This window comes from Oncorhynchus keta, chromosome 28 (genome assembly GCF_023373465.1).
Source record: "Oncorhynchus keta strain PuntledgeMale-10-30-2019 chromosome 28, Oket_V2, whole genome shotgun sequence".
Lineage (NCBI taxonomy): Eukaryota > Metazoa > Chordata > Actinopteri > Salmoniformes > Salmonidae > Oncorhynchus > Oncorhynchus keta.
In genome coordinates, this window is record NC_068448.1 from 14788404 (window position 1) to 14811962 (window position 23559).

The window sequence follows — 23559 nt, forward strand, 5'->3', positions numbered from 1 at the left end:
CTCCATATCTCTCTCCCCTCTCCCTTATCTCTCTCTCCCCTCTCCCTTTCTCCATATCTCTCCCCTCTCCTTTTCTCCATATCTCTCTCTCTCTCCCCCCTCTCCTTTTCTCCATATCTCTCTCTCCCCTCTCCCCTCTCCCTTTCTCCATATCTCTCTCTCCCCTCTCCCTTTCTCCATATCTCTCTCTCCCCTCTCCCTTTCTCCATATCTCTCCCCCTCTCCTTTTCTCCATATCTCTCTCTCTCTCCCCCTCTCCTTTTCTCCATATTTCTCTCTCCCCTCTCCCCGCTCCCTTTCTCCATATCTCTCTCTACCCCCTCTCCCTTTCTCCATATCTCTCTCTCCCCTCTCCCTTTCTCCATATCTCTCTCCCCTCTCCCTTTCTCCATATCTCTCTCTCCCCTCTCCCTTTCTCCATATCTCTCTCCCCCTCTCCCTTTCTCCATATCTCTCTCTCCCCGCTCCCTTTCTCCATATCTCTCTCTCTCTCCACATCTCTCTCTCCCCTCTCCCTTTCTCCATATCTCTCTCTCCCCTCTCCCTTTCTCCATATCTCTCTCTCCCCTCTCCCTTTCCCCATATCTCTCTCTCCCCTCTCCCTTTCTCCATATCTCTCTCCCCCTCTCCCTTTCTCCATATCTCTCTCCCTCTCCCCTTTCTCCATATCTCTCTCTCCCCTCTCCCTTTCTCCATATCTCTCTCTCCCCTCTCCCTTTCTCCATATCTCTCTCTCCCCTCTCCCTTTCTCCATATCTCTCTCTCCCCTCTCCCTTTCTCCATATCTCTCTCCCCCTCCCCTTTCTCCATATCTCTCTCTCCCCTCTCCCTTTCTCCATATCTCTCTCCCTTCTCCCTTTCTCCATATCTCTCTCTCCCCTCTCCCTTTCTCCATATCGCTCTCTCCCCTCTCCCTTTCTCCATATCTCTCTCCCCCCTCTCCCTTTCTCCATATCTCTCTCTCCCCTCCCCCTTTCTCCATATCTCTCTCTCCCCTCTCCCTTTCTCCATATCTCTCTCTCCCCTCTCCCGTTCTCCATATCTCTCTCCCCCTCTCCCTTTCTCCATATCTCTCTCTCCCCTCTCCCTTTCTCCATCTCTCTCCCCTCTCCCTTTCTCCATATCTCTCTCTCCCCTCTCCCTTTCTCCATATCTCTCTCCCCTCTCCCTTTCTCCATATCTCTCTCCCCTCTCCCTTTCTCCATATCTCTCTCCCCTCTCCCTTTCTCCATATCTCTCTCTCCCTCTCCTTTCTCCATATCTCTCTCTCCCCCTCTCCCTTTCTCCATATCTCTCTCTCTCCCCTCTCCCTTTCTCCATATCCCTCTCTCCCCTCTCCCTTCTCCGTCTCACTCTCTCCTCTCCCTTTCTCCATATCTCTCTCTCCCTCTCCCTTTCTCCATATCTCTCTCTCCCCTCTCCCTTTCTCCATATCTCTCTCTCCCCTCTCCCCTTCTCCGTCTCACTCTCTCCTCTCCCTTTCTCCATATCTCTCTCTCCCCTCTCCCTTTCTCCATATCTCTCTCTCCCCTCTCCCTTTCTCCATATCTCTCTCTCCCCTCTCCCTTTCTCCATATCTCTCTCTCCCCTCTCCCTTTCTCCATATCTCTCTCTCCCCTCTCCCTTTCTCCATATCTCTCTCTCCCCTCTCCCTTTCTCCATATCTCTCTCTCCCCTCTCCCTTTCTCCATATCTCTCTCTCATTTGAACGATTTCTTTCCCTCTCTGTAATCTCTCCACATTCCTCTCTTGTCACGTTGGTCATAACGAGGAGACCAAGGCGCAGCGTGAGATGAATACATTCGTCTTTATTTAAATAAAGAACACTAAACAAACTAACAAAACTAACGTGAAGCTATAAACACGAGTGCTGACATGCAACTACACATAGACAATAACCCACAAAACCAAAATGGAAAATGGCAACCTAAATAGGATTCCCAATCAGACAACGATAAACAGCTGCCTCTGATTGGGAACCAATTCAGGCCACCATAGACCTACATTTACCGAGACAATACAAAACCCCATAGATATACAAAAAACCCTAGACAAGACAAAAACACGCATACCGCCCTCATCACACCCTGACCTAACCAAAATAATAAAGAAAACAAAGATAACTAAGGTTAGAGCGTGACATCTCTGCTCTACCAGAATCTGGATCTAACAGTGTATTATAATTCTGAACCTCCAGATACTGCAGTACCAGGCCCAGCAGCAGTACCAGAACAAGGCAGTGCCGTCGGCTGCTGTGTTGTTTGTGTACCTGGAGAGAGCCCACGGCCTGCCGGTGAGACCTGGGGCCTGCTGCCCTGCTGTGTTAACATACAGTTCTTGTTGTAGTTGTTGATATTGTCAGTGGTCATGTACTGTATAGCCCACAATACATCCTAAGTGTTTATATACATCATGGGTTTGAGTTTTACTATATATTACTTAATATTGACATTTGAGGATTGGTTTGTATATTTGTTGTTTATGTACATTTGTCGATGTTGATTCTATTGCAGCCCTTTAATTTATTTGATCCACAGTTGAAGAAGAATGGAAAGGAGCCAAAAGTCGGGGCAGAGATTTCGCTGAGGGCCCTGACATACAAGACCAAGGTAAGTGTATCTTATAGCCCTGACATACAAGACCAAGGTAAGTGTATCTTATAGCCCTGACATACAAGACCAAGGTAAGTGTATCTTATAGCCCTGACATACAAGACCAAGGTAAGTGTATCTTATAGCCCTGACATACAAGACCAAGGTAAGTGTATCTTATAGCCCTGACATACAAGACCAAGGTAAGTGTATCTTATAGCCCTGACATACAAGACCAAGGTAAGTGTATCTTATAGCCCTGACATACAAGACCAAGGTAAGTGTATCTTATAGCCCTGACATACAAGACCAAGGTAAGTGTATCTTATAGCCCTGACATACAAGACCAAGGTAAGTGTATCTTATAGCCCTGACATACAAGACCAAGGTAAGTGTATCTTATAGCCCTGACATACAAGACCAAGGTAAGTGTATCTTATAGCCCCAAGGTAAGTGTGACAAGACCAAGGTACTTAAGACCAAGGTAAGTGTATCTTATAGCCCTGACCCCTGACATACAAGACCAAGGTAAGTGTATCTTATAGCCCTGACATACAAGACCAAGGTAAGTGTATCTTAACATACAAGACCAAGGTAAGTGTATCTTATAGCCCTGACATACAAGACCAAGGTAAGTGTATCTTATAGCCCTGACATACAAGACCAAGGTAAGTGTATCTTATAGCCCTGACATACAAGACCAAGGTAAGTGTATCTTATAGCCCTGACATACAAGACCAAGGTAAGTGTATCTTATAGCCCTGACATACAAGACCAAGGTAAGTGTATCTTATAGCCCCTGACATACAAGACCAAGGTAAGTGTATCTTATAGACATACAAGACCAAGGTAAGTGTATCTTATAGCCCTGACATACAAGACCAAGGTAAGTGTATCTTATAGCCCTGACATACAAGACCAAGGTAAGTGTATCTTATAGCCCTGACATACAAGACCAAGGTAAGTGTATCTTATAGCCCTGACATACAAGACCAAGGTAAGTGTATCTTATAGCCCTGACATACAAGACCAAGGTAAGTGTATCTTATAGCCCTGACATACAAGACCAAGGTAAGTGTATCTTATAGCCATGACATACAAGACCAAGGTAAGTGTATCTTATAGCCCTGACATACAAGACCAAGGTAAGTGTATCCCTGACATACAAGACCAAGGTAGCTTATAGCCCTGACATACAAGACCAAGGTAAGTGTATCTTATAGCCCTGACATACAAGACCAAGGTAAGTGTATCTGCCCTGACATACAAGACCAAGGTAAGTGTATCTTATAGCCATACAAGACCAAGGTGACATACAAGACCAAGGTAAGTGTATCTTATAGCCCTGACATACAAGACCAAGGTAAGTGTATCTTATAGCCCTGACATACAAGACCAAGGTAAGTGTATCTTATAGCCCTGACATACAAGACCAAGACCAAGTAAGTGTATCTTATAGCCCTGACATACAAGACCAAGGTAAGTGTATCTTATAGCCCTGACATACAAGACCAAGGTAAGTGTATCTTATAGCCCTGACATACAAGACCAAGGTAAGTGTATCTTATAGCCCTGACATACAAGACCAAGGTAAGTGTATCTTATGTATCTTATAGCCCTGACATTATAGCCCTGACATACAAGACCAAGGTAAGTGTATCTTATAGCCCTGACATACAAGACCAAGGTAAGTGTATCTTATAGCCCTGACATACAAGACCAAGGTAAGTGTATCTTATAGCCCATACAAGACCAAGGTACAAGACCAAGACCAAGGTAAGTGTATCTTATAGCCCTGACATACAAGACCAAGGTAAGTGTATCTTATAGCCCTGACATACAAGACCAAGGTAAGTGTATCTTATAGCCAGACATACAAGACCAAGGTAAGTGTATCTTATAGCCCTGACATACAAGACCAAGGTAAGTGTATCTTATAGCCCTGACATACAAGACCAAGGTAAGTGTATCTTATAGCCCTGACATACAAGACCAAGGTAAGTGTATCTTATAGCCAGACATACAAGACCAAGGTAAGTGTATCTTATAGCCCTGACATACAAGACCAAGGTAAGTGTATCTTATAGCCCTGACATACAAGACCAAGGTAAGTGTATCTTATAGCCCTGACATACAAGACCAAGGTAAGTGTATCTTATAGCCCTGACATACAAGACCAAGGTAAGTGTATCTTATAGCCCTGACATACAAGACCAAGGTAAGTGTATCTTATAGCCCTGACATACAAGACCAAGGTAAGTGTATCTTATAGCCCTGACATACAAGACCAAGGTAGACCAAGGTAAGTGTATCTTATAGCCCTGACATACAAGACCAAGGTAAGTGTATCTTATAGCCATGACATACAAGACCAAGGTAAGTGTATCTTATAGCCCTGACATACAAGACCAAGGTAAGTGTATCTTATAGCCCTGACATACAAGACCAAGGTAAGTGTATCTTATAGCCCTGACATACAAGACCAAGGTGTATCTTATAGCCCTGACATACAAGACCAAGGTAAGTGTATCTTATAGCCCATACAAGACATACTTAAGACCAAGACCAAGGTAAGTGTATCTTATAGCCCTGACATACAAGACCAAGGTAAGTGTATCTTATAGCCAAGACCAAGGTAAGACTTATAGCAAGACCAAGGTGTATCTTATAGTGTATCTTATAGCCCTGACATACAAGACCAAGGTAAGTGTATCTTATAGCCCTGACATACAAGACCAAGGTAAGTGTATCTTATAGCCCTGACATACAAGACCAAGGTAAGTGTATCTTATAGCCCTGACATACAAGACCAAGGTAAGTGTATCTTATAGCCCTGACATACAAGACCAAGGTAAGTGTATCTTATACCAAGCTTATAGCCTACAAGACCAAGGTAAGTGTATCTTATAGCCCTGACATACAAGACCAAGGTAAGTGTATCTTATAGCCCTGACATACAAGACCAAGGTAAGTGTATCTTATAGCCAGACATAAGGTAAGTGTATCTTAAGACATACAAGACCAAGGTAAGTGTATCTTATAGCCCTGACATACAAGACCAAGGTAAGTGTATCTTATAGCCCTGACATACAAGACCAAGGTAAGTGTATCTTATAGCCCTGACATACAAGACCAAGGTAAGTGTATCTTATAGCCATGACATACAAGACCAAGGTAAGTGTATCTTATAGCCCTGACATACAAGACCAAGGTAAGTGTATCTTATAGCCATGACATACAAGACCAAGGTAAGTGTATCTTATAGCCCTGACATACAAGACCAAGGTAAGTGTATCCATGACATACAAGACCAAGGTAGCTTATAGCCTGACATACAAGACCAAGGTAAGTGTATCTTATAGCCCTGACATACAAGACCAAGGTAAGTGTATCTTATAGCCCTGACATACAAGACCAAGGTAAGTGTATCTTATAGCCCTGACATACAAGACCAAGGTAAGTGTATCTTATAGCCCTGACATACAAGACCAAGGTAAGTGTATCTTATAGCCAGACATACAAGACCAAGGTAAGTGTATCTTATAGCCCTGACATACAAGACCAAGGTAAGTGTATCTTATAGCCAGACATACAAGACCAAGGTAAGTGTATCTTATAGCCCTGACATACAAGACCAAGGTAAGTGTATCTTATAGCCAGACATACAAGACCAAGGTAAGTGTATCTTATAGACGGGTTGGTTGTTTAGCAACAAAAGTGACACAAGCCAACTAGGATTCCCACATGGCAGCTTCTTGTCATTGTTGCTAGACTTCTGCCACATTGAAGCGTGCACATCATTTTGGTGACGTTGTCAGTTAAGCCATCTATATTTCTCTTGACTCCATGTCTATTTACAGATATGCTTACTAGAGAGTACAAAAGGAAGTATGGACAATTTTTCCATCCATCTCTTTTTCAAAGGTGTGCGAGTGCTCTACGTCTCCTCGGTGGGATGAAGCTTTCCACTTCCTGGTTCGTGACCCTACAGATGAACTCCTTATAGTGAAGGTGAAGGAAGGGTCCACCAGGGTTGAAAAGTATACATTTGTTTTACTGTATGAATGTCTTGTCTTAAGAATGATTTACTCTTGCTGCTGACAATAGTGTTAACACGTTTTCATAGATTGCTTACACATATTGATATGCCATTCAAACCTGGGAGACAATGTGTTAACAGTGGAATGATGACATTGCGGTGCCCTACGTTGTCTCTGATCATGTGTGTGCACCCATCTCTGTGTGTGTGTGTGCCTGTTTCTCTGTGTGTGTGTAGCTGTCCCACAGCTGGGGCCAGGCCATGGGTACGGTGGTGTTGCCCCTGAGAGAGGTGCTGTCAGAGCAGGGCCTGGTGCTGGACCGATGGCTGAGTCTGGACGGGGCCCTCCCAGAGAGCCAGATTCTACTGAGGGCCACACTCAAGGTTAACTCATAATACAGACACACACACTCTGTACCAAACCACTGCCCAGACCTGGGCTCAAATCGTTTTTTTATTCTTCCAAATAGTGTATCTGTGCTAGATTGAGCTTGTCTGACACAATGGAACAGTGAAGTGTAAACTCTGCCCATCTGGCATGTCAGGCAGGCTCAATCAAATGCTCAAAGTATTTGAAAGAAAACAAGTACTGCTAAACAAGTGTCACACATGTTTAGCAGATGTTATTGCGGGTGTAGATGTTATTGCGGGTGTAGATGTTATTGCGGGTGCAGATGTTATTGCGGGTGCAGATGTTATTGCGGGTGCAGATGTTATTGCGGGTGTAGATGTTATTGCGGGTGTAGATGTTATTGCGGGTGCAGATGTTATTGCGGGTGCAGATGTTATTGCGGGTGTAGATGTTATTGCGGGTGCAGATGTTATTGCGGGTGCAGATGTTATTGCGGGTGCAGATGTTATTGCGGGTGTAGATGTTATTGCGGGTGTAGATGTTATTGCGGGTGTCGATGTTATTGCGGGTGTAGATGTTATTGCGGGTGCAGATGTTATTGCGGGTGTAGATGTTATTGCGGGTGTAGATGTTATTGCGGGTGCAGATGTTATTGCGGGTGCAGATGTTATTGCGGGTGCAGATGTTATTGCGGGTGCAGATGTTATTGCGGGTGTAGATGTTATTGCGGGTGTAGATGTTATTGCGGGTGTAGATGTTATTGCGGGTGTAGATGTTATTGCGGGTGCAGATGTTATTGCGGGTGCAGATGTTATTGCGGGTGCAGATGTTATTGGGGGTGCTAGATGTTATTGCGGGTGCAGATGTTATTGCGGGTGCAGATGTTATTGGGGGTGCTTGATGTTATTTGCGGGTGCAGATGTTATTGGGGGTGCTAGATGTTATTGCAGGTGCTAGATGTTATTGCGGGTGTCGTGAAATGCTTGTAGCAACTATATGCATACCTGCCAAGAACTATACACACACACACTCTCTATACCAGTGTTTCCCAACTCCGGTCCTCGAGTACCCCCAACAATACATATCTTTGTGGACAAACACACCTGATTTTACTTGTCAACTAATCATCAAGTAATGGTCAAGTTGAATCAGGTGTTTTTGTCTGGGGCTACAACGTGTATTGTTGGGGGTACTGGAGGAGCGGAGTTGGGAGACACTGTACCAAACAAACTCCCTCCTGCCATATGATTTTCATACTCTGTACTAAACTCAACACTGTCCCATGACTATTCCTCCAAAACAACATGATTGCATTTGCTCTGAACACCCTCTTTCTACATTAATGTCATCATGTGAGCTCTTAACACCTTCCATCCTGATAAGCATTTTACTGTCACACGTTTTTTACTCATAAATGTTATATTGTATCTGTTTTTTAAGTGTGTCGTGACTTTGTGTGAAATAACCTTTAAAATGGAAGGAACTGAAGCTTGAAACTTGAGTGGAATATGAAATGCACTTTCTCCTGTAGATGTTGAACACCCAGCTGGCAGTGTGTCCTAGTGGTGTGTCCAGTGATACTACTGGGGAGTGCAGTGAACCAAACCTGCGACACAGATCACCGCTCTCTCAATTGTGAGTCATTCTGAAGCACATTACATTACAGTACAGCGCATTACAGTACAGCACATTACAGTACAGCACATTACAGTACAGCGCATTACAGTACAGCACATTACATTACAGCACATTACAGTACAGCACATTACATTACAGCACATTACAGTACAGCACATTACAGTACAGCACATTACAGTACAGTACAGCACATTACAGTACAGCACATTACAGTACAGCGCATTACAGCACATGACAGTACAGTGCATTACAGTACAGCGCATTACAGTACAGCAAATTACATTACAGCACAGTACAGCACAGTACAGCACATTACAGGACAGTACAGCACATTACAGCACAGTACAGCACATTACAGCACAGTACAGCACAGTACAGCACAGTACAGCACATTACATTACAGTACAGCACATTACAGCACATTACATTACAGTACAGCACATTACAGCACATTACAGCACAGTACAGCACATTACAGGACAGTACAGCACATTACATTACAGTACATTACAGCACATTACAGCACAGTACAGCACAGTACAGCACATTACAGCACAGTACAGCACATTATATTACAGTACAGCACATTACATTACAGTACAGCACAGTACAGCACATTACAGCACAGTACAGCACATTATATTACAGTACAGCACATTATATTACAATATAGCACATTACATTACAGTACAGCACATTACATTACAGTACAGCACATTACAGGACAGTAAGAACTGAGAAGTGATGTCCAACGGGCCTGCATGGTACACGTTGTTCTTCTCACTGCAGTGTACTGCACTTCACCATAATCAAAAATGATTTCTGATATAAAATACAAATAAGCACATTTGCGTGCAGGATTCATTCATCGATATCATCACAGTCCAATTCTATGCATATAATACAAAGGTTGGTTTGCTCACAGTTTTGGAGACTTTTCATTGACGCCCCAAAACACAATCCACCATAGAAATGTGGAAGGGGGAATAAATTACAGGAATACAACTGATATGAATATATTGGCCTACATCCACAACAAAGCAACTGATATGAATGTATTGGCCTACATCCACAACAAAGCAACTGATATGAATATATTGGCCTACATCCACAACAAAGCAACTGATATGAATATATTGGCCTACATCCACAACAAAGCAACTGATATGAATATATTGGCCTACATCCACAACAAAGCAACTGATATGAATGTATTGGCCTACATCCACAACAAAGCAACTGATATGAATATATTGGCCTACATCCACAACAAAGCAACTGATATGAATATATTGGCCTACATCCACAACAAAGCAACTGATATGAATGTATTGGCCTACATCCACAACAAAGCAACTGATATGAATGTATTGGCCTACATCCACAACAAAGCAACTGATATGAATATATTGGCCTACATCCACAACAAAGCAACTGATATGAATATATTGGCCTACATCCACAACAAAGCAACTGATATGAATGTATTGGCCTACATCCACAACAAAGCAACTGATATGAATGTATTGGCCTACATCCACAACAAAGCAACTGATATGAATATATTGGCCTACATCCACAACAAAGCAACTGATATGAATGTATTGGCCTACATTCACAACAAAGCAACTGATATGAATATATTGGCCTACATCCACAACAAAGCAACTGATATGAATGTATTGGCCTACATCCACAACAAAGCAACTGATATGAATGTATTGGCCTACATCCACAACAAAGCAACTGATATGAATGTATTGGCCTACATCCACAACAAAGCAACTGATATGAATGTATTGGCCTACATCCACAACAAAGCAACTGATATGAATGTATTGGCCTACATCCACAACAAAGCAACCCTATGAATGTATTGTCCTACATCCAAAACAAAGCAACTGATATGAATGTATTGGCCTACATCCACAACAAAGCAACTGATATGAATGTATTGGCCTACATCCACAACAAAGCAACTGATATGAATGTATTGGCCTACATCCACAACAAAGCAACTGATATGAATGTATTGGCCTACATCCACAACAAAGCAACTGATATGAATGTATTGGCCTACATCCACAACAAAGCAACTGATATGAATATATTGGCCTACATCCACAACAAAGCAACTGATATGAATGTATTGGCCTACATCCACAACAAAGCAACTGATATGAATGTATTGGCCTACATCCACAACAAAGCAACTGATATGAATGTATTGGCCTACATCCACAACAAAGCAACTGATATGAATATATTGGCCTACATCCACAACAAAGCAACTGATATGAATGTATTGGCCTACATCCACAACAAAGCAACTGATATGAATGTATTGGCCTACATCCACAACAAAGCAACTGATATGAATGTATTGGCCTACATCCACAACAAAGCAACTGATATGAATGTATTGGCCTACATCCACAACAAAGCAACCCTATGAATGTATTGTCCTACATCCAAAACAAAGCAACTGATATGAATGTATTGGCCTACATCCACAACAAAGCAACTGATATGAATGTATTGGCCTACATCCACAACAAAGCAACTGATATGAATGTATTGGCCTACATCCACAACAAAGCAACTGATATGAATATATTGGCCTACATCCACAACAAAGCAACTGATATGAATGTATTGGCCTACATCCACAACAAAGCAACTGATATGAATATAATGGCCTACATCCACAACAAAGCAACTGATATGAATGTATTGGCCTACATCCACAACAAAGCAACTGATATGAATGTATTGGCCTACATCCACAACAAAGCAACTGATATGAATGTATTGGCCTACATCCACAACAAAGCAACTGATATGAATGTATTGGCCTACATCCACAACAAAGCAACTGATATGAATGTATTGGCCTACATCCACAACAAAGCAACCCTATGAATGTATTGTCCTACATCCAAAACAAAGCAACTGATATGAATGTATTGGCCTACATCCACAACAAAGCAACTGATATGAATGTATTGGCCTACATCCACAACAAAGCAACTGATATGAATATATTGGCCTACATCCACAACAAAGCAACTGATATGAATGTATTGGCCTACATCCACAACAAAGCAACTGATATGAATGTATTGGCCTACATCCACAACAAAGCAACTGATATGAATGTATTGGCCTACATCCACAACAAAGCAACTGATATGAATATATTGGCCTACATCCACAACAAAGCAACTGATATGAATGTGGCCTTGCAACCTACATCCACAACAAAGCAACTGATATGAATATATTGGCCTACATCCAACAACAAAGCAACTGATATGAATATATTGGCCTACATCCACAACAAAGCAACTGATATGAATATATTGGCCTACATCCACAACAAATGCAACCCTATGCAACTGATATGAATATATTGGCCTACATCCACAACAAAGCAACTGATATGAATATATTGGCCTACATCCACAACAAAGCAACTGATATGAATATATTGGCCTACATCCACAACAAAGCAACTGATATGAATATATTGGCCTACATCCACAACAAAGCAACTGATATGAATATATTGGCCTACATCCACAACAAAGCAACTGATATGAATATATTGGCCTACATCCTGATATGAATATATTGGCCTACATCCACAACAAAGCAACTGATATGAATATATTGGCCTACATCCACAACAAAGCAACTGATATGAATATATTGGCCTACATCCACAACAAAGCAACTGATATGAATGTATTGGCCTCCACAAAGCAACTGATATGAATGTATTGGCCTACATCCACAACAAAGCAACTGATATGAATATATTGGCCTACATCCACAACAAAGCAACTGATATGAATATAATGGCCTACATTCACAACAAAGCAACTGATATGAATATATTGGCCTACATCCACAACAAAGCAACTGATATGAATATAATGGCCTACATCCACAACAAAGCAACTGATATGAATATAATGGCCTACATCCACAACAAAGCAAAGCTCTATAATGGAAGATCAGAATGTTGGCGACGATGACTTTGGAGTAATCCAAACGTATGTATAACTAAAACAACTTCTTTCAAAGCATGTACGCAGTATTGTAAAAAAAAAACACAAAAAAAACATAACAACTAGACAGTCCCCATTGCCCACGTCTTTCCATATATTGTACATGATATGGCACTAGGTGATTTTAGAATTTTGTCCAGTAATATTTACTGAATTCCGGGAAAACAGTGAACACAATTGCACACATTTCTGTTCGGATCAAAACAGGGTTGTAATGTTCTGTGAACAAAACACTTAAGACCTCATTTTTTATTCACTGATGATATTTGTATTTAATGCAAACGGTGGTCTAAGATATGCAAGTCATGTACTAAGGCAAGAAAATGATCAGATGTTCTGTAAATATATTTGAGCATTTTATCATTGCTGTTCTGCTATAGATATGTTTCAACACAGATCAAAAATTGCTTGTACAGGATTGAGAAACGGCAATAGGCGAGCGGAGGAGTACACTCTTTAAAAAAATGGTGCTATCGAGAACCTAAAAGGGTTCTTTGGCTGTTCACATAGTAGAACCATTTGAAGAACCTATTTTGGATCCAGGTAGAACTCTTTTGGGTTCAATGTAGAACTCTTTCCACAGAGGGTTGTAATCTGTAATCTGTAATAAAATAAAAACATTTAAAATCTGCCACACCCCCTTCGAATCAGTTGTTGTTTTCTCAGAGTAGAAAAGCATGCACATATTTGAAAAAAATACGCTACTATATTTGATCTATAAAATGTCTAGCACAACTAGCTATGTTTCTTTTTATCACTTTTCATATGTATTTTTGGATTCCTACTCTGTAAACGTAATTTGCCTGATGACACGCTAGTGGAGAAGGAGCGTCTCATTTTATTTAAGCACATTTGTTTCCACATTTCCTCTCCTCGCCCCCTCCCCTTGATTACCTCTGAACTTTTTCAAAAGGAGGCGAGGAGATGACGGAGGAGTCGAGTAAAACCAATTGAGATTCTCCCCCTGTCTACCTGTGTCTCCTCTCTCAGAGGTGGTCAGAGCCCTGGTCAGGTGAAGCTGCAAATTGGCTACTCAAAAGAGGAGAACAGGCTCTACATCACCGTCCTCTCCTGCAGGTCTGTCCTAAACTACAATACCCACAATGCACTGGATCGGCTGGTGGTTTACAGTACTTTGCCATATAGCCTTATAGCCTCTATAAATCATATACAGTACCAGTCAAAAGTTTGGACAGACCTACTCATTCCAGGGTTTTTTTTTATTTTATTTTTTACTATTTTCTAAATTGTAGAATAACAGTGAAGACAACATAAATATGAAATTACTTACATGGAATCATGTAGTAAACAAAAAAGTGTTTAAAAAAAATCAAAATATATTTTATATGGGAAATTCTTCAAAGTACATCTCTGCAGCTGGTTGAGAGATTGCCAAGACTGTGCAAAGCTGTCATCAAGGAAAAGGGTGGCTACTTTGAAGAATCTTAAATATAAAATATATTTAGACTTATTTAACACTTTTTTGGTTACTACATGATTCCATGTGTTATTTCATAGTTTGATGTCTTCAATATTATTCTACAATGTGGAAAATAGTAAAAAATTAAGAAAAACCCTTGAATGAGTAGGTGTGTCCAAACCTTTGACTGGTACTGTACATATTTGCTCGTTCATGTTGTATTGTTTTTTAATGTAATGTAAATGCATTCAGAATATTTGGGATTGTGAACCCATTGTTAGATTGTATTTGAATGAATACATAAATATTCTTAAAAAAGGAAGAGACAAAAGTTAGCCCCATAGGACTGTTTCAATGGGCTATTGTTTGTCTACTTCCAGTATGTGATCATTGTGGTTCCTGTACCCAGTGTATGACACAGTATGTCACCCAGTTCTCGGTTTACCTCTAGGGGCCTGCCAGCTTGTGTGTCTGCTAAGGACAGCTCCAACCCATATGTCTCCTTTATCCTTCTGCCGGACAAGAACAGGACCACCAAGAGAAAGACCATCACCAAGAAGAGAGACCTCAACCCTGAGTTTAACGAGAGGTGAGATGGGAGTTGAGACTAGAGAGAGGGAATGTGTAGGGACAGGAGATTAGAGACAGGAGGAGACACCAGGAGACTAGAGAGAGGGAATGTGTAGGGACAGGAGGTTTTCCAGACCATGTAACTCTGGGCCCTAGTTATACCATAGTTAGTTTTGTGTAATACTAATATCTGATACTGTTTGCTAGCTTTTTGTATCTCTAAAGTCCTAGCCCTATGTATCAAACTATCAGCTATACAGTAGTTAGTTATGTGTTATTACTAGCTCTGACTTTGCTCATAGCTACTTTATTGAGGAAAAGGGTACTTACTATGACTGTGATATGTGCTTGTCCCACCTAGCGATCTTAAGACGAATGCACTAACTGTAAGACACTCTGGATAAGAGCGTCTCTAGATGACAAAAATGTAAATGTAAAATGTGATAATACTATGTGTAGTAGTTATATATAGTCATTCTATGTGTAGTAGTTATGTATAGTAATACTATGTGTAGTAGTTATATATAGTCATTCTATGTGTAGTAGTTACAGTGCCTTGCGAAAGTATTCGGCCCCCTTGAACTTTGCGACCTTTTGCCACATTTCAGGCTTCAAACATAACGATATAAAACTGTATTTTTTTGTGAAGAATCAACAACAAGTGGGACACAATCATGAAGTGGAACGACATTTATTGGATATTTGTAACTTTTTTAACAAATCAAAAACTGAAAAATTGGGCGTGCAAAATTATTCAGCCCCTTTACTTTCAGTGCAACAAACTCTCTCCAGAAGTTCAGTGAGGATCTCTGAATGATCCAATGTTGACCTAAATGACTAATGATGATAAATACAATCCACCTGTGTGTAATCAAGTCTCCGTATAAATGCACCTGCACTGTGATAGTCTCAGAGGTCCCTTAAAAGCGCAGAGAGCATCATGAAGAACAATGAACACACCAGGCAGGTCCGAGATACTGTTGTGAAGAAGTTTAAAGTCGGATTTGGATACAAAAAGATTTCCCAACCTTTAAACATCCCAAGGAGCACTGTGCAAGCGATAATATTGAAATGGAAGGAGTATCAGACCACTGCAAATCTACCAAGACCTGGCCGTCCCTCTAAACTTTCAGCTCATACAAGGAGAAGACTGATCAGAGATGCAGCCAAGAGGCCCATGATCACTCTGGATGAACTGCAGAGATCTACAGCTGACGTGGGAGACTCTGTCCATAGGACAACAATCAGTCGTATATTGCACAAATCTGGCCTTTATGGAAGAGTGGCAAGAAGACAGCCATTTCTTAAAGATATCCATAAAAAGTGTAGTTTAAAGTTTGCCACAAGCCACCTGGGAGACACACCAAACATGTGGATGAAGGTGCTCTGGTCAGATGAAACCAAAATTGAACTTTTTGTCAACAATGCAAAACGTTATGTTTGGCGTAAAAGCAACACAGCTCATCACCCTGAACACACCATCCCCACTGTCAAACATGGTGGTGGCAGCATCATGGTTTGGGTCTGCTTTTCTTCAGCAGGGAAGATGGTTAAAATTGATGGGAAGAGGGATGGTGCCAAATACAGGACCATTCTGGAAGAAAACCTGATGGAGTCTGCAAAAGACAATGATCCAAGACATAAAGCAAAATCTACAATGGAATGGTTCAAAAATAAACATATCCAGGTGTTAGAATGGCCAAGTCAAAGTCCAGACCTGAATCCAATCGAGAATCTGTGGAAAGAACTGAAAACTGCTGTTCACAAATGCTCTCCATCCAACCTCACTGAGCTCGAGCTGTTTTGCAAGGAGGAATGGGAAAAAATGTCAGTCTCTCGATGTGCAAAACGATAGAGACATACCCCAAGCGACTTACAGCTGTAATCGCAGCAAAAGGTGGCGCTACAAAGTATTAACTTAAGGGGGCTGAATAATTTTGCACGCCCAATTTTTCAGTTTTTGATTTGTTAAAAAAGTTTGAAACATCCAATAAATGTCGTTCCACTTCATGATTGTGTCCCACTTGTTGTTGATTCTTCACAAAAAAATACAGTTTTATATCTTTATGTTTGAAGCCTGAAATGTGGCAAAAGGTCGCAAAGTTCAAGGGGGCCGAATACTTTCGCAAGGCACTGTATGTATAGTAATACTATGTGTAGTAGTTATGTATAGTCATTCTATGTGTAGTAGTTATGTGTAGTAGTTATGTATAGTAATACTATGTGTAGTAGTTATGTATAGTCATTCTATGTGTAGTAGTTATGTGTAGTAGTTATGTATAGTAATACTATGTGTAGTAGTTATGTATAGTCATACTATGGGAACTTGTTGTGTAATACTATGGGTAATAGTAATGTGTAATAATATTATGTGTAAGAGGTGTGTAATAGTGGTGTGTAATAATACTATGGGTAATAGTAATTCTATGGGTAATAGTTGTATGTACTAATACTATGTCTAATAGTTATGTGTAATAATACTGTGTAATAGTTATGTGTAATAGTTATGTGTAATAATACTATGGGTAATAGTTATATGTAATAATACTGTGTAATAGTTATGTGTAATAGTTATGTGTAATAATACTATGGGTAATAGTTATATGTAATAATACTGTGTAATAGTTATGTGTAATAGTTATGTGTAATAATACTATGGGTAATAGTTATATGTAATAATACTATGGGTTATGTGTAATAGGGTAATAGTGTAATAATAATTAATAGTGTAATAGTTATATGTAATAATATTATGTGTAATAGTTATGTGTAATAATACTATGTGTAATAGTTATATGTAATAATATTATGTGTAATAGTTATGTGTAATAATACTCTGTAATAGTTATATGTAATAATATTATGTGTAATAGTTATGTGTAATAATACTCTGTAATAGTTATATGTAATAATACTATGTGTAATAGTTATGTGTAATAATACTCTGTAATAGTTATGTGTAATAGTTATATGTAATAATACTATGTGTAATAGTTATATGTAATAATACTGTGTAATAGTTATGTGTAATAGTTATGTGTAATAATACTATGGGTAATAGTTATATGTAATAATATGTGTAATAGTTATGTGTAATAGTTATGTGTAATAATACTATGTAATAGTTATATGTAATAATACTATGTGTAATAGTTATGTGTAATAATACTCTGTATGTTATATGTAATAATACTATGTGTAATAGTTATATGTAATAATAGTTATGTGTAATAGTTATTATGTGTAATAGTTATAATAATACTATGGGTAATAGTTATATGTAATAATAATGTGTAATAGTTATGTGTAATAGTTATGTGTAATAATACTATGGGTAATAGTTATATGTAATAATACTATGTGTAATAGTTATGTGTAATAATACTCTGTAATAGTTATATGTAATAATACTGTAATAGTTATAATAGTTATGTGTAATAATACTATGGGTAATAGTTATGTAATAGTTATGTGTAATAATACTATGTAATAGTTATATGTAATAATATTATGTTATGTAATAATACTATGTTATTATATGTAATAATACTATGTGTAATAGTTATGTGTAATAATACTCTGTAATAGTTATATGTAATAATACTATGTGTAATAGTTATGTGTAATAGTTATGTGTAATAATACTATGTGTAATAGTTATGTGTAATAGTTATGTGTAATAATACTGTAATAGTTATAATAATACTATGTGTAATAGTTATGTGTAATAGTTATGTGTAATAGTTATGTGTAATAATACTATGGGTAATAGTTATGTGTAATAATACTATGTGTAATAGTTATATGTAATAATATTATGTGTAATAGTTATAGTTATGTGTAATAATACTATGTGTAATAGTTATGTTATATGTTATATAATAATTATAATAGTTATGTAATAGTTATGTGTAATAGTTATACTCTGTAATAGTTATGTGTAATAATACTATGGGTAATAGTTATATGTAATAATACTATGTATGTGTAATAGTTATGTGTAATAATACTATAATAGTTATATGTAATAATAATAATAGTTATGTAATAGTTATGTGTAATAATACTATGTAATAGTTATATGTAATAATACTATGTGTAATAGTTATGTGTAATAGTTATGTGTAATAATACTATGGGTAATAGTTATATGTAATAATACTATGTGTAATAGTTATGTGTAATAATACTATGTGTAATAGTTATGTGTAATAATACTATGTGTAATAGTAATTCTATGGGTAATAGTTGTATGTACTAATACTATGTCTAATAGTTAATAATACTGTTATAGTGTAATAGTTAATAATACTATGTGTTATATAGTTATATTATGTAATAATAATAATATGTGTAATAGTTATGTGTAATAATACTATGGGTAATAGTTATATGTAATAATAATGTGTAATAGTTATGTGTAATAATACTATGTGTAATAGTTATGTGTAATAATACTATGGGTAATAGTTATATGTAATAATACTGTGTAATAGTTATGTGTAATAGTTATGTGTAATAATACTATGGGTAATAGTTATATGTAATAATACTGTGTAATAGTTATGTGTAATAGTTATGTGTAATAATACTATGGGTAATAGTTATATGTAATAATATTATGTGTAATAGTTATGTGTAATAATACTCTGTAATAGTTATATGTAATAATACTATGTGTAATAGTTATGTGTAATAATACTGTGTAATAATACTCTGTAATAGTTATATGTAATAATACTATGTGTAATAGTTATGTGTAATAATATTATGTGTAATAGTTATGTGTAATAATACTGTGTAATAGTTATATGTAATAATATTATGTGTAATAGTTATGTGTAATAATACTGTCTAATAGTTATGTGTAATAATATTATGTGTAATAGTTATATGTAATAATACTGTCTAATAGTTATGTGTAATAATATTATGTGTAATAGTTATATGTAATAATACTGTCTAATAGTTATGTAATACTGGGCATGTCATTTATTCGTATCCTGCATTGTATGTCTTATTATTTTGTGCAGGTTTGACTTTGACTTCACTCTGGAGGAGTGCATGCAGAGAAGACTTGACCTGACTGTCAAAAACAACGTATCCTTCATGAGCAGGGAGAGAGAGCTCATTGGAAAGGTATTATTAGTGTAAAATCCTTAAATATACATTACCAATCAAAAGTTTGGACACACCTACTCATTCAAGGGTTTTTCTACATTGTACAATATTAGTGAAGACATCAAAACTATGAAATAACACATATAGAATCATGTAGTAACCAATAAAGTGTTATATTATATATTTTAGAATCTTCAAAGTAACCACCCTTTGCCTTGATGACAGCTTTGCACACTCTTGGCATTATCTCATCCAGCTTCACCTGGAATGCTTTTCCAACAGTCTTGAAGGAGTTCCCACATATGCTGAGCACTTGTTAGCTGCTTTTCCTTCACTCTGCGGTTCAACTCATCCCAAACCATCTCAATTGGGTTGAGGTCGGGTGATTGTGGAGGCCAGGTCATCTGATGCAGAACCCCATCACTCTCCTTATTGGTCAAATAGCCCTTACACAGCCTGGAGGTGTGTTGGATCATTGTCCTGTTGAAAAATAAATGATGGTCCCACTAAGCGCAAACCAGATGGAATGGAGTATCGCTGCAGAATGCTGTGGTTACCATGCTGGTTAAGTGTACTTTTGAATTCTAAATATATCACTAACAATGCCACTAGCAAAGCACCCCCACACCATCATACCTCCTCCTCCATGCTTCACTGTGGGAGCAACACATGCGGAGATCATCTGTTCCCCTACTCTGCATCTTACACAGACACGGCGGTTGGAACCAAAAATCTCAAATTTGGACTCATCAGACCAAAGAACATATTTCCACCAGTCTAATGTCCATTGCTCAATGTTTCTTGGCCCAAGCAAGTCTCTTCTCCTTATTGATGTCCTTTAGTAGTGGTTTCTTTGCAGCAATTCAACCATGAAGGCCTGATTCACACAGTCTCCTCTGAACAGTTGATGTTGAGATGGGTATGTTACTTGAACTCTGTGAAGCATTTATTTGGGTTGACATTTCTGAGGCTGGTAACTGTAATGAACGTATCCTCTGCAGCAGAGGTAACTCTGGGTCTTCCTTTCCTGTGGCAGTCCTCATGAGAGCCAGTTTCATCATAGTGCTTGATGATTTTTGCAACCGCACTCGAAGAAACCTTCAAAGTTCTTTAAATGTTCCAGATTGACTGACCTTCATGTCTTAAAGTAATGATGGACTGTTGTTTCTCTTTGCTTATTTGAGCTGTTCTTGCCATAATATGGACTTGGTCTTTTACCAAATAGGGCTATATTCTGTATACCACCTCTACCTTGTCACAACACAACTGATTGGTTCAAACACATTAAGAAGGAAAGAAATTCCACAAATGAACTTTTAACAAGGCACACCTGTTAATTGAAATTCATTCCAGAGTGTGCAAATCTGTCAACAAGGCAAAGGGTTGCCACTTTGAATAATCTCAAATATACAATGTATTTTGATATGTTTAACACTTATTTTGGCCACTACATTATTCCATCTGTGTTATTGCATAGTTTTGATGTCTTCACTATTATTCTACAATGTAGAAAATGGTAAAAATGTAAACCTGGAATGAGTAGGCGTGTCCCAACTTTTGACTGGTACTGTATTTTCTCTAATTATTTATCCCACTTAGAACGACTAATGTAATATGGACTTCTCCAAGTGGGGTGAACTGTTTTTGTCATTCTGTTTAGTTACAGCTAGATCTTGACCAGATAGACCTGCAGAATGGCGACACACAATGGTAAGTGCATTCCCATGTGCTACCTCTTCTACATTTGTTCATATTCATTCCACATTACTTTGATTGATAAGATCTCCTAATTTCTCAGGTACGATTTAGTAGAGGAGACCAATTAGATGAGAGGATGGCCTCACTTTCCTGCAGTGCAATGTTACTTTTACTGTTGCTTCTTCTGTATGGTTTATTTTATATTTTTATTAAACTAATGCGCAATAGGACCACCACTGAAGTGCTTATATTTCCTATCATCCCAACAATATCATAATTTATCTGTAAATTGAATAATTACAAATGATAGATTTGGTTCCTCTTACGTAGGCTCTGTAAGAAAGAATTCCTAATTCTAGAATTCCTAATTCCAGTCTGAAAAAGTGTCCTTTAGAATCCTTTGTCTGAGTAGATATTTGATATGAAGGCAACTATGTCGCTCCTAAAGGAATCTATCTTGAAAAGCACAAAGTATTTTATCAACCCCATAGTTCAGAAAATGCAGAAAAAATAGTGAACATTTTAAACCTTCAGGTGTTTTGAGTTTTTCTCATCACTTCAGTTCGTATTTACTACAAAGGTAATTGTTCTCAGAGGGTACTTTCTTACTTTCTTACTTTGTTGCATTGTTTCATTTGTTTTATTGCAAAACTATGTCAACCATCTTGAGATAAGTGTTTGAGTGTTAATTGAGACCAAGGCCCAACATACTGAGTAACGGGTACCAGTAGATATGATGATGAAGGTGCTGAAATGTTACCCTGTAGTTTCACAGCGTTTATGGGCCATCATGGATGTTTACACTTTTATTTAATCAATCCTTTTGTTACACTGTTTTTTCTGTTTATAATTTTGCCTTATATATTCCAAAACTGGGTAATTTTTGAGAAGATTGAGAATGTTTATGATCTACTGATTGTGTTCATTCTGTTCCAAATAAAGAAGTTTAGTATGTTTTATCAGATTGATTTAAAAGCTGATTTTATAATTCAGGAAATGTGTTAGGGAATGACCCAGAAGTCACATTTGCCACTGAAAACACACTCTAGCTGTACAGTAATGTACAGTCTGAATCACTGTGCTTTTATTTGATAAATAACATTATATGTGTAGAAGTTAAATATGTAGCTATATCATGAATGTGTATGTTCACAATCCAAGACAGCATTGTGTCATATACAGTATGTTTGTGTGTGATTGAATGCATTTGTATGTGCATTTGTAAATGCATTTGTATGTGTTTGTTGTGCCAGTAGTGGCCTGAGTTCTGCAATAAGTCAGTCAATCAGTCATGTGTTACAAAACACAAAGTCTTAGACAAAATACACCCAAAGGGCCAGTTTCCTAGATTCCTAGACACATATTAAGTCTAGTCCTGGACTAAGAAGCATGTTCAATGGAGATTTAATGGAGAGTGCTGTTTAGTCCAGGACTGGACTTAATTTGTGAGTCCTGCTCTGAAAGAAGTGAGCTAATTTTGTGGCAAGGAAAAGTTCATCCCCCACTGTCATCTCACTGCCAAGGCTTGAAACATGTATTCAAATACTTGAAAATGTTTGTTGGAAAATAAAAAACTAGTATAGTGAGAACAGCTCCTGCGCTTTCACACGTGCATAACATGTGTCGTCGCACTTTCATTAAACGTTTGCACTTTCAAAATCCCAGTCTGTTGGTCTTCTTTATGCTGGGCGACAAAACAAAACACATGTCAACTTCTTTAATCTTCTGATAAATCAAGATGATCTCAATCTTCCCTCGTCCTGTTACTCACCTCTTCTGACAGACATAGCATTCGTACCAAATGACACCCTATTCCCCATATACCCATATACAGCACTACTATTGACCAGAGCGCTATGGGAATAGGGTGCCATTTGTAACGCAATAAATATCTCATAAGATTAGCGGAAATATTGTATACCCCTTGTAGACTACACTGAAGACTTACTGTCAAGCGATAAATACATTGTGTATGTGATCTATGCATATTGTTGGCGCTGTAGTCATGATTAATGAACTACCATTGTCTAACCACCAGGTAGCAATAAAGTGCTGAT

At 38.2% G+C, this 23559-nt stretch overlaps 1 protein-coding gene across 1 annotated transcript in view; it reads left to right on the forward strand.

Annotated features, from left to right (window-relative positions):
- Nucleotides 1–23155, forward strand: part of LOC118360684 (extended synaptotagmin-1) — a 53153-nt gene extending 29998 nt beyond the window's left edge. Inside the window, exons 22-31 of the mRNA XM_052484187.1 lie at nucleotides 2198–2293; nucleotides 2538–2660; nucleotides 6465–6602; nucleotides 6868–7014; nucleotides 8514–8617; nucleotides 13684–13770; nucleotides 14565–14702; nucleotides 19717–19822; nucleotides 21465–21514; nucleotides 21603–23155. Of these exons, the coding sequence (XP_052340147.1) occupies nucleotides 2198–2293; nucleotides 2538–2660; nucleotides 6465–6602; nucleotides 6868–7014; nucleotides 8514–8617; nucleotides 13684–13770; nucleotides 14565–14702; nucleotides 19717–19822; nucleotides 21465–21514; nucleotides 21603–21630 (1017 nt within the window). The 3' untranslated portion in view covers nucleotides 21631–23155. The remainder of the gene's footprint in view (nucleotides 1–2197; nucleotides 2294–2537; nucleotides 2661–6464; nucleotides 6603–6867; nucleotides 7015–8513; nucleotides 8618–13683; nucleotides 13771–14564; nucleotides 14703–19716; nucleotides 19823–21464; nucleotides 21515–21602) is intronic.
- The last annotated feature ends 404 nt before the right edge of the window (nucleotides 23156–23559 follow it).